We start from the raw sequence: 12,478 nt of genomic DNA, 5'->3' as shown, positions 1-12,478 counted from the left end.
CTGCGATTCTGAACTGTTTGTACTTAATTACAAAAATTCTCTGTCACATATCAAGGTCTTTTAAGTAGCCGGTAGAACCCTTGACAACAAAAGTTTTGTGCCACAGTATCATTTCTCAAGAGAAAGTAGGAATGATGACTTCTTAACTGGGTATGCAGTGGCGGTCCCATTAGGGAAATATATGGGTGTGACGTTTTACTCTGTTAGTTAAGAAGAAAGGGTAATTATGCATATCAGTTCCATCACAGTAGACTATTAAGACTGGCTCTTTTAGAAGGTCAGTATTTCCTACTATTTTAACCTTTACCTGTTATCTTTACTTAATGATAATACTTCATCGTTCCAGAAAAAGAAACCTAGAGGGAATGCATTTATTCAAGTATTTCCACCAGGGAGGAGACAATGCTGGTATCAGATTGTAGAACCCCAATCTTCTCCTGGCTTGCTGGGTAGGTGACCAGAAGGCTGGTTGCAGCGGGTATTTTTTTCTTTGTAGGTCCAAGGTGGAATCCAAAGTTAGCCCTCTCTGATCAGCGGTGATCAGAGACTAAACAAAGGGGACTAAACAAAACTCGGAAGTGAGACTTTTCTGTTCTGAGTGCCGCCTAATGTGTCCCTAATGTCCCTACTCCCCAGGTCCTGCTAGTTCTGTTCTCATTCACTGAAGGCCCTGTTCTCCTCAGGGTGTCTCCGACCATGGGAGCTCTTCTGTTTACAGGCACCTCTTATCACAAAGCAGAATACTACTACTTACAGTCACAAGGTTGTTCTGATATGAAGTGATACATGAATGGTCCAGAAAGTACTTATACTTAGCACGATATCTGCCCGGAGGAAGTACTTCATGCCTACTGTACCTTCTGCTATTTCTATTACTCCAGCACCATCATTAGGGGACTTCACACTGCAAAACTTTACTTAGAGCCCCAAAGTACATCTTTGTGTGAAAAAAAGAAAAACCCCTTTGTATTTTTAAATAAGCACAGATGCCCAGAAAGTTGCGAAGATAATACAGGGGGGCCGTGTGCATCCTTTCCCCAGTGGTTACACCCTGTGTAAGTGCAGTACTGGTATAATGTCTAAACAAGGAAGCTGATCATTGGCAGAATGCGTGTGGACAGCTCTCTGCTACTTGATCACAGATGCAGACTTGAGCGACTTTCACTGAAATCAAGATACAGAACTCTTCCATCAAGACAGTTCTCTCCTGCCCCCCCTTTCCAGCCACACCCTCTCTAAAGCCTACAAACCTCCACGTGTTCTCCATCTCTGTGGAGCAGTTATCTGAGAATGCGATACATAAGGAATCATGCAGCAGGTAACCTTTGGGGATTTTTTCCTTTCTTTCACTGAGTGCCATGTTCTTGAGATCTATCCAAGTTGTGTGTATCAACAGCTAGTTCCTTTTCGCTGCCGAGTCGTCGTAATTTCTGCGTCCTGGTACAGGCGAGAACTATATCTTTAACATTGGCTCCTCAGGCACTGCGATAACTGACAAATGCTTCCGAGCACAGGAACCATCTCGAGATCTTTCAACACCTTCTCTGCCAACAAGCACGATCACGCTCAGCCCTTTTTCTTTTTATAAAATGTTTGCAAAGCCAAAAATTAGTTGTGTAGACAAGGATGCAAACTTTTTTCCTATTCCAAGAAAAACACTTTAAGGCCATTTTAGCGCATCATTTCTTATACAATAATGAATACATGGATTAAAAGTCATTTTTATATAATGCTTTAAGCAGGGCTTGGGCTGCTAACCCCTTGTTAACTAACCTCCCTTGAGCTACCCTATCTAAAGATAATGAGGCAATGCATTTTAAAATATCTGTAAGCACATGACCTTCTTCTATCACTCCAAATTAGGGATATTTCATTCGAGTTGGCACACTGTCCTGAACACTCCTACAAATCAGTGACCTTGGTCACACAAGTCGTGTAGAGTACTGGAATGCCATACTTGATACGGCTAACTTTGTCATGAGACAGAAATACTTGTTAAATGGACGGAAGAGAGTCATTAGACTGTGGTAGTGAGAGTCCTAGAATCCCAGTGGTGAAGAAATGGGAGCACTTGTTATTAGCTATTAGTTCATCAGTTTCTTAAAGGCACAGACTGTGTATTATGGGTGTGTATATCTCTCGGACCTTGCACAGTGCTTGGCACAAAGTAGAGGTTCAATCAATAGTTGTTGAAGTACTATACGCTGTAAGAGAGCGCTCAGGAATTCAGTTCAAAACAGGAAACTCCCCGTCACAGTGCTCTGCCTGGCTGCCACATCCCTTTCTTTTCTCTGAGTGGGGTTGTAGATGGCTTCTTCACTTCCTGGCCTGAACACTCCAGCCTCTCTGCAGTGGGGCCTCAGTGTAACGAAACAGAATTACCCAAGAAATACAATCTGGGCTGTTTATATTCTTAAACCACATGACCTGGTGTGATGGTAGATGTTTAACAACTGGCTCTCCAAACAAAACAAAACACCAAACAACTTGGTTTTTAGTGCTTGCCAATTTCTGTGGTGTAAATACTCCCACCATGGCCGATTTCAGGCTACCGATAAGAAGTCACTGGGTGACAAGTAACAAGGATCCACAGACTTGGCTCCTGCCAGTGTCAGCTGCCTCCAGCATAGGACTTCCTTTCCCCACTTCCCCAAAACACAGGAAATGGACCAGTGGGCCCTGAGAGCTCAGCTTTCCCCAGATCTGGGACCTCTTGTGTGGCAATACGACCATCTCCTCTGTCTTCCCCAGGTACTCCCAAACAAGCAACCCAGGGCACTTCAGCTCCCTTCCAGTTCCTTTGATTGGTTCATTGTGTTCAGAGAATCTGCTCCCTGAGGCTTTGTGAGTTGGGCACCAGAGCAGCTTTAAGGGCTGCATGCTCGAGAGAAACACTACAATGTGGATGAGTGACGCTTCTGTCTGTAATCCAGCAGTGACTGATCTCTTGCTTATCACGGTCCTTCCACAAGGCACTCACTGAGGGAGCTTTAACATGCAAAGGGAACACATATTGGCCATTTCGCTAGGCTCATTTTCAACCACATTCGCAAGGCTTTAGAAAAAGCAACCTGCCTTACATTAAGTACACTTCAGGAACTTAGAAGAGCCGCTGTCTGCTCATGTTGGAAAAAAAAAAAATGCTGGAATGCTGTTGGTGCAAATGGTCTATTTCTGGTAGAATTGTCACAATGATTGATAGAGCTTTTGTCAGCACTCAGTTCAGTAATGGAAATGTGGACGGAGTCAATGTGGAGCGCTGATACCAACAGTCAGTTCTCCTGCCGCCAAACTCCTGTGTGCTTTTACAGGGTGCTCCACAGTGATGGCTCATGGTTTGGGAACAGGATCTACAGAGAAGATTGTACATCAGCGGTGCCCAAATTTAACTCATCATAAGAATCAGCTGCAGGAGCTTGTTAACGGTATCCACTCCTAAACCCTACCCACCAGGAGAGGGACCTGGGAATTCACAAGTTTACAAGCTGTGCCGCTGACACTGCGATTGCCAGAGCAGAAGCACTGCTGCTCACCTGGGACCTCGTTGGACATTCATTACCTCGGGCCCTGCCCCAAACCTGTAATCAGAGCCTGAATTTAAAAAGATCTCCAAGTAATTTTTACATGCCTTAAAGTTGAAAACCGACTGCTAAATCTTGACTGCGGATTCTAAGGCTACAAAAATGAATCAATTTGTTGCCAGAAGGTAGTGGGGGACAGGCGGGGGTGGGCTGGGGGGATAGTTACTTCATTTCATTTATTTATTCACTAATTCAAAGAGACTTGTGCTGGATACTAGCAGAAGACATAAAGTATTAGATACATTTAAAATATGGCTGAAGTCAACCCAGGAAGGATCGGAAACAATCTTACTAGACTTAACACAACAGAGTGAAATTAGCCCTGAACTTCACAGCCAAAGCAGACAGGTCAGCGTGGCCACAGAGGGAAAGAGAAGAGCTTATTTTTTACTGGCTCATAAGAGAAAGACATATAATTTTGCTAGAAGACTCAAAACTTCCTTGCGGCTTGACATTTGAGGAAGAATTTGTTGGCAATCGTTCTGTGCACAGGACTGTGGATTTCAGAATGGATAGCGCTTCCCCAGCCACGTACCAGAAGATTCAAGCTTCTGGCTGCAAGGCAGTGAGCGGTGCTGATACTCAGTAATGCCTGGGGCTGCATTCCTCAGCTGCACTTTAAACCCTAACTCACTGGAAGCATTTCTGTGGGGCAAACTGCTGTGAGCAACTGTCAAATACTTATCCCTCAGATTTCAACATCTCCCCTCGCATGGCCTTACACCACCAGAGCCGTGCAAGCAACACCTGAGCCCGGTCCTCACAGGGCAGTCTGTGAAGCCACTCCTCTGTGTGCCTGTTCCTACTCACCTGTCTGGGTGAAAGGCGTCCTTCAGCCAGGGCTGGGGTCTCTGATGCCAGGTACTGCTCTGCTGCAGGTGGCCTTCGGACTCAGAGGCCTGATCAAAACCTGAAGCTTTACTACGTAGGCTATATTCAAGTTAAACAAACAATACAACCTCTGCGTAGCCCGGAGTTCTTATTTTAGAGCAGTGGTTGGCTCTCCAAATGTGGTCTTGGACCAGGCAGCACCACCAGCACCCAGGCGCTGGTGAGACACACAGACCGGCAGGCCCCGCCCAGACGCCCCTGTCAGGCTCACGGGGGCGGGGCTCAGCCCCCTGCGCTCTAACAGGTCCTCCCTGCGGGCTGAGCGCGGTGACCGCGAGGATCAATACCTTCGGAACAAATCGGTGGTGTTCCGATCTGCTCAATTAGAGCAGTCGTTCCCAGACGGCACTGTTCCCTGGAGTTACATCTGGGCAGCTTTACAGCATATGGCCTGGGTCCCGGGCCGGAGATGGACTTAACCGGTGTGGTGCCGGGATAGTGAAAAGCTCCCACGTGATTTTAATTTGCAGCAAAATTTGGGAACCTGAGGAACGTTCTGTTTGTTTGTGTGTTTGCGGCTGCTCCAGGTTTCTGGTGTGGACACCAGTGAACAACAGCAGAACGCTTCTTATATTGCTACAAACACATCAGGCTTGAGCAAAGCTCTCGCGTGTAATCTCTTTCTGTTTTGAGGGTAAGGGGAGGGACGGCGTCCTCATTTTACTGATACGTGGGGGCTGACCACCTGGTTAGAAATACCACATTGGAATCGGAGATCCAAGCACAGAGCCTTCCCTCTTCCTGGAGATTGAAATAAAGCTCCCGCCTAGACAATGACATTTGGTAAGAAAGGCATTTGTCTGCTCCCTGGAGGCCCATCACACGTGCCGCATTTGATTATTTTGTAATCTGGCTCAACGAGGCAGCTGAGACATCCGACTCGGGTGCAGATGAGTGCCTGTGGACGTCCCTGTGGAATGACTTTGGGTTTCGTCTTAATGCTTTTCTGATCTGGGAGCCAGGTTAGAAAACGGGTAAAGGCCAGATTAATCAGATAATTGCTGCAGCCAGCGCCACCCTTTAACTGGCCCTTAGTGGTATCCGAGTATCCCGCCAGGGTCAGATGTCCTCCACCCCCCAGGCCAGGAAAGCCTGTGACACTGAACCATCAGACGGAAATCTCTCAGGTAAAGCTGCTTCTGTCCCATGACACAGTCCTGGCAGAGTCAAACCACTTTCAGAGGACCACGGGGAAGACACCCACTCGCTCTCAGGGACCATTCATTCCATTTCAAAATCAGACACTCGTGACACTACCCATTACGACCCAGGGAAACTGGACCAAGTAACCAAGCGACTCGGTATTACTCGTCCTCTGTCGCCGAGGCTGTTTGTGCGTCACACTGCTTCTTTCTTCTGGCCCCAGCTGCTGTGAGCCATGGCAGCCTACCACCTCAGCTGCTCCCTCTCGGGAACTGACTAGAAGGGAGGTTTTGTTCTCATTACCCCCGCCCCTCTATCTCCTACTCCTATGTAGTGACAATGCCAACTGCCCCTTTAGGGGCAGCCCAATGACTGACTGATATGGAGACTGGAAAAAAAAAAGGGCAGCATCTGTGCCTCAGGCGGGAATAACTGAGAATCTGCAGCTATCCCTCTCAGGCTGAGTTAGGGCCAGACTTCACCTGAGCCCACATCCCACCTCAGCGCCCTCGCTATCCTGCTCTCTTCCAGGTTTCTCCTAGAAAGCACTCCTGCACTGACTCACAGGTGCCTGGTCCCCGCCTCTGCTCTTGGGACCTAGCTCCCGTCTCGGCCCCATGACTAAGCACATGGCACGTGCGTTCCGAATGGAGCATCACGGGAAGTTTCAAGTTCGGCAGTCAGCCAGCAGTCACCAATACAGTCATCCATTGAAGTGGACGCACATAAGAAACAGGAACACAGTGCCTTAGAAAAGTGATTTTTCAACCAAGGAAATACCTCACAATTTCTAATGACATTTTTACAGAAGATTAAAGTTTCCACATGATTCTAAGACTACTCACGCCAGTTCCAATACACTTTCATGAGTAGGAGGCAGGGGTGGAATACAGTGTCACCCGGGGAACACCCTGGGGATGCCACCGGAGTGTGTCACACAACAGAACCCCGTCCCTGACACAGGTGGGCACAGGAGAGGCCTGCAGACAGTTGCATTGTGGAATAATAAAGCATCAATTGCAACAGGTTCTGTCACAAACCAGGAGATTTCTACCTGATGTGCCCAGAACCAGGCCAACTCTAATACACTGAGCTGAAGAAAACAGTCTCTCTGTGGCATCCAGGGAGTAACCAGCATCCAGGTTAATTATTTAGCAGTTTCAATCCATTAAATATAGATACGTTACATGCACATTACATACCCAGACAGAACACATCGGTCACTCGCTTCTTGACCGTCCCTTCCTCGTGACTTAGGGCCAGTACCTATCATGAAAGGGACTTCCTCTCCAGCATTACAGCATCTGATATTTGATCAATGGCTGGAGCAGCCCAATTTTTTTTCTTCCTTGTACTGAAGTATCTTGTTTTCATTTTGTTCCTTTGTTCAATTCAACTTCACCATGATTCTAATACAGGTAATACCAAAGCAGTCAGATGACCCAAAAGAGTCAAACTATTTTACTCTACAAGAAACATGGTGACTTGTGGAATAAAATGATAGTATAGCTTCCCCGAGTTAACCAATATTAATTTATGTGTATTTTCAAACAGTCCAACGTCTTCTCTCTCATTCACTTAACATGGACTCTAGGGATTTACTCATTCAACACTTTACTGCCCTTCAATTCACTTGCAGTATGTTAATTTGACTTTGTTTGTTTGGAAGGGAAATGGTGCATTAAACAGGGAAAGTCTAAGCTTGTTGTTCAAGATGCTCTAAAATTGGTCCTTAATTTTTTCATCTTCCTCTCTCACGTTTAAATTTTACCCATATGCTTTATGCTTTCAATCAAATTTTCTGAAGAACATTCAGGATTCTTTATGTGCAAGAAACTATCCTTACAGGCTAGTTAAGATGTTAACTAGTTAGATGTTATTTCAAGATTAGATGTATATTCAGGATTCTCTATGTGCAAGAAACTATCCAGATGTTTCGTAACTTTGAGCCTCTGTTCAGGCCAATTCACTCTGACCTGGAACACTCCTGGTGCCCTTTTCTGTTTTTCCAAACAGAAATTCTTGTTCAGGGCCAGCTGACCAGCCTGAGCCATTAGCCAATCTCCCTTTCCTGAACTCCTGAAGCCTTACTTTTTTTTTCCTACCAGGGTTTGGCCTGTGTCACTTACTGATGTGCCTTACTGTTCTTATACTCAGCTTGGCTGAGACCAGGGTGGCTAAATAACTTCTCAAGTACTTCCTCCTTATCTTTAGTGCTCTATCTTGCTGACCTTAGGGAACTTAAGATAAGAACTCAGATCAAGAATTCACTTGGAATTACTTTCAATTGCAAATGATTTGAAATAACCCTCTGAACGTAAAAGTTGGAGCAGTGATTGCCAACTCACAGGCTTTGAACCCTGGGTGGGGGGAAGGGAAAGGATCTGGGAAAGGCCCTGCAAAGAGCTGTTTTAAGCCTTTACAGCTCATCCACACAACGAATAGATACCATTCTAAGATACAGATCTCATACGCACTATTATTTCCAGCTGTGGGTAGGGGCTCTAGAGAAGAAACATTTTAACAGCCTTTCCCACTTCAGGCCCTGCGTTGGGGACTATAGTTAGCCTCCATCCCCATGATTTTATCCCGTGATTTTTAGTCACTTGCCACTATCAAATTTTAACAAAGGGACCTACAAAATCTTTTATAATTATAATGGGGTCGGTCCCCAGACTTGTAGATTGTCAAGTACTCATGGGAGGGTTTCAGGACAATGTGGCCCATTCATTAGGCCACTCACCCTCAGTTTTACCTGTTCTTCTAACGAGTTGACATGATGTATAATAGAGAACACACTTCTTTCTGCAGAAAACTCTGAGCAATCCACCATGGTAAACTATGAACCAACAGTCACTTCCAACTACCAATAGTCAGAGCCAACCTGGGCGGGGGGAACGACCATATTTGTCCCGAGGAAGTAAACGTGATTGTTCCTAACATTTGTGGGGTTGGAGGTATTTGTGTTTAGGCACCCACAAAGGCCATGCTTAACAGTAGGTCATGCGGGTGATCATTCCAGAACATTCCAGGCCAGAATGTCCCTAGGCCTCTTGGAAAAAGGCTGCAGCCCCATAAACTCTCACAAATTCTTGTCTTTGATGGATGTTGGTCCAAGGAACTGTCATGGCAGCTTTTCCTTCCTTCTTCACCTTGCACAGGGTGGGAGTACATTCAGCTTGGAGCACCTACTCATACGTGTAAGATCTACAAGCTAGGCACCAAATGTATCAGAACGTGCTTTGCAGGAGGACAACTCAGGGCTTATGGGATCAGCGTCCTTTCTGCGCTGCTTTTCTCTTACTCAGAATCTTCTAGTATGCTTTCCCGGAAGAGGACTACTGATTAGTTAGTTCAGAGAAATTCTGAAGTCAGAGTCAAGATTTTTCTCTGGGGTGCAAGCAAGTTGTTTTTTTCCTTAATGCCCATAAGTTTGTCAATTCACTTAACCTATACTTTCCATTGTTTATTGACCTGACCTGGTTTATGCACTTTTTAATAGTCTCTCAACTCCTTCATCACTTAACACATTCATTCATTCCTACATTCATTTAATATTTATTAAGTGCACACTATGCGCTTCACTATTGTATTAAGTCCTAAGTATGAAATGATGAGTGAAACCAAACATGGTCCTTGAGATCATGGGGGATGACAGTGCAGTGGGATAAAAAGACAGAAATCAGACACACAAGTACATTGCAACTGTGGCATCGGTTACAAGGAGAATTAAAGGCAGCATAACAGCCTGTAAGAGCAGGAGTTGACCTCGGCATGGGGCCAGGGCTGACGTTTGGAGGCAGTGACGGTGGAGCTGGGAGATGCAGAATGAGAAGGACTTAAGGAAATGAAGAGGGGAAGGGAAAGCATTGCAGGCAGAAGGAACAGTATGTGCGGGGCCCCTGGAGGAAGGGAGGGCGGTGGACCACAGGGCAGAAAGGTCAGTACAGCTGAGGAGCAGGAGGAAGGGGCCACATGGTGAGAGGGGTCGCTGGAGGCACGGGCAGCCCACAGTGCAGAGCCTGGAAAATTCAGATGTGGGAGAAGAAGATAGGCATTCAGCCAGGTATTCCAATAAACCTTTCCAATCCGTGTGAGCTCTTCTTCCTTCCAGGCTGAAGGTTACAACACATTGAAACAACAGCAACAGACTCCAAAGCATTTCAGAAACTTTGTGTAATTTAGAACAGTGATGGATAGAGGAATAAAAATGAGAGTCGCGGGAACCCTGTTATCCACTGTAAGTGTCAGAGAGGCTGATTTAGACAGTGACCTCTTCTCACTGTGTGTAGACTGTTACTAGTTTTTGCAGTGGTATCTTCAGTCTAAAGATTTCTTAACCCGTTTCTGGGTTGAATATTTATGCTTGGTAAAGCCTATGTGAGTGCAGTGACTTAAACAGTTTTTATTTTCTTTCCTTCCAGTATGTAGACTCACCTATAACACTGAGCTCAGCGTTGGAAAAGACAACTCCGTGTTTATTCTCTGCCACACACTGATACATGCCAGCATCGGAGAGTTCCACGACTGTTATGTTGAGTGTCCCTTGCTCAATTTGAATTCTGTCCTGTGAAAGAAAAGAGAAACACAAAACAATGACCTTCTGCAATGAGATCTCAAGGCCATTTGGCTACATGTTATATCAAAGGGGCTTAATGGGAAGAAAATCGCCATCACATAAGCAATTTTCATAACATTATCTATTTATCTGTCAACTAAATCTGTGGCAGGTCAGATGCTAAATGGAACAACCCGTACATCAGTTGGAAAGTGATATTTAAATGGTAGGACTCTTTTGAGTTCTCACTGATTTAACAGGGAAAACATTCATATTACTACCCCCTAGAAATGGATGAACTTAAAATTTAAAATGCTGGGTTTTTTTACTCTAAGGCTTTGTGCTACCTGAGCGGGTGGGGAATACAACGAAACTGACTGTGTATTTAAAACACTCAAATTACGAGCAGGCAACGCTTTGAAAGTTAATCGGATTGTAATCTTCTTTGATGAAGCAAAGACGAATATTTAATATCAGTAGAAGTTTAGGAAACAAAACAAAAAGCAGGTATTAATAACTGAATGCTCCCTTGGCCTACGCGTAGGACCACCGGCTGGTGGCCAGTCTGAAGACAGGCAAGTTAGTGTTTGGAACAGACTGTTCTCATTCGTCAGCCTGAGGATATGTAACTTGTGTGATCGTTTTCTGAAGTCCCAGAAAAGGATCTCATCCTTCGAGGAGTCCTGCCATCTAAAACGGTCCAATATATGAAGATACACTGGTTTTCTGCTTCAGTTTAGCTGGGTGAACACCGTATTAGGCTTTCATCAAATCTAGGCCTTGTGCTCCACTAATTAAACAAAGGGAGGAAGATGCCAGTTACCTGGGTACCTGCGCTCTACGGATCTGAGTCAGATTTGAGTCTGGCTCTCAGAACTGAGAGACCATGAGCCGAGCTGGAGCCCTTCAGGTGACAGCAGGAGGTGCAGGCGTCCCCTCCAACGCCCCCTCCCCCGAGTCTGCAGGTCTGCAGTTGTGCCCACTGACATCCCTGCCAGCGCCTCCCACAGGCACTCTTCCCGTGGGGCCCGGGAGGATGAAAAACTGACTCTCAACTTGGGGCCCAAGGAAAGTGTCCAACGTCGGTGAACATTTGAGTGCAATAGGAAAACCCTGTAAGGAAAATTCTATTGGACACAATTGTTCCCAATTCGAAGGTCCTACCATCCTCTCCTGCTTTGTTCCGAGTTCTCTGTCAGGGTCTGCTCCTTTTGGACGGGCGTTCCTTGACTGTGTCCACGTCCCTCCTCTCCCAGGGTACCGCTGGACCTTCCAGATAATCCCTTCAGGACCAAGGTACTTGTTCCCCCAGCTGCTGAGTGAGATAATGGCTAAGTCTCTCTCGGGGAACTGCCCTTGGCTGAAGGAACTCCCCCAATCCAACGACCGGGTCAAGGAAGGGATGCAAAGGCCAAGCGTCCCTGCCTCGACTGGGGAGACGGTGAAGGACCATCTTGCTCCAGGCCACGCCCTGAGTTTGTGTCACTTCCCCTGGGCTCAACCTGGCTTCCCTGACTGTGTCACAGGTGAGGCTCCCGACAGCACCCCCAACGCAGCGCCTGCACGCAAACCTGCTCACAGCCTGTTTTTGGAAAACCCAAAGAGCAATTTTTGAAATATTTTCAAAGAACATTTACACTTTTCTTCCCTTATCTCTTCCTCCTCGCTCTTTCATAAAAATGTTTCCACATAACCAATTCTGAAACTCTTACCCAGGTAAACTTTGGTGGTTCTGAACGCAGTAGACATTTAATATTTGGATCCGGGCTCCGTTACTTACGAACGAACGATGTGATCTAAGGCAAATCGCTCAGCTCTGACCATTTTACAAACAGGTAGTTTCCTTGTCTGTGAAATGGGCAGAACAATAGCATTTACTCACAAGGTCCCTTGGGAATGTCGGATGAGGCAATGTGTTTGGAGTGGTGGGTTAGCTCAGCATTTGTTAAAATTGTTTTGAGAAGAACACCTTCTGAATCCTTTGTGAATATTAGTATAACCTATCATTTCTCCTTACAAAATGAATAGTGTCAGTAGAATTTTTATTTCATGGTTATATGTTTCTAAGATTTCCATTTAGTCTTTAAAAAGATTTATCTGCTATCGTTTCAAAACATGCTGTTTATTTTTATGGACATGATTCTTTGATTTATCTCTTTGAGTCTGGTAAACAGACTGCTTGTTCTATAGGAGGTTATCTTTCTAAAGGGACTGCTGGTTTGCAGGCTTATTTTGAAAAGGAGTCATTTTTGTTGGTTTGTGTCCTCCCCTCCCCCTTAGAAGTTTTGTGACCGCTCCACTCCGT

The 12,478-nt window shown here is 45.6% G+C and overlaps 1 protein-coding gene across 8 annotated transcripts in view; it reads right to left on the bottom strand.

The window, feature by feature from the left end:
• The window catches only part of CNTN4 (contactin 4), a 795,376-nt gene that overhangs the window by 125,238 nt on the left and 657,660 nt on the right, over positions 1-12,478 (bottom strand). For all 8 annotated transcript variants that reach the window (XM_033132994.1, XM_033132996.1, XM_033132995.1 and 5 more), the window contains one exon: positions 10,053-10,182. In XM_033132994.1, coding sequence (XP_032988885.1) covers positions 10,053-10,182 — 130 coding nt within the window. The remainder of the gene's footprint in view (positions 1-10,052; positions 10,183-12,478) is intronic.

The sequence above is a fragment of the Rhinolophus ferrumequinum genome, chromosome 17 (assembly GCF_004115265.2).
Source record: "Rhinolophus ferrumequinum isolate MPI-CBG mRhiFer1 chromosome 17, mRhiFer1_v1.p, whole genome shotgun sequence".
NCBI classification, from domain to species: Eukaryota; Metazoa; Chordata; class Mammalia; order Chiroptera; family Rhinolophidae; genus Rhinolophus; species Rhinolophus ferrumequinum.
This window is presented reverse-complemented; position numbering and strand designations above follow the sequence as displayed.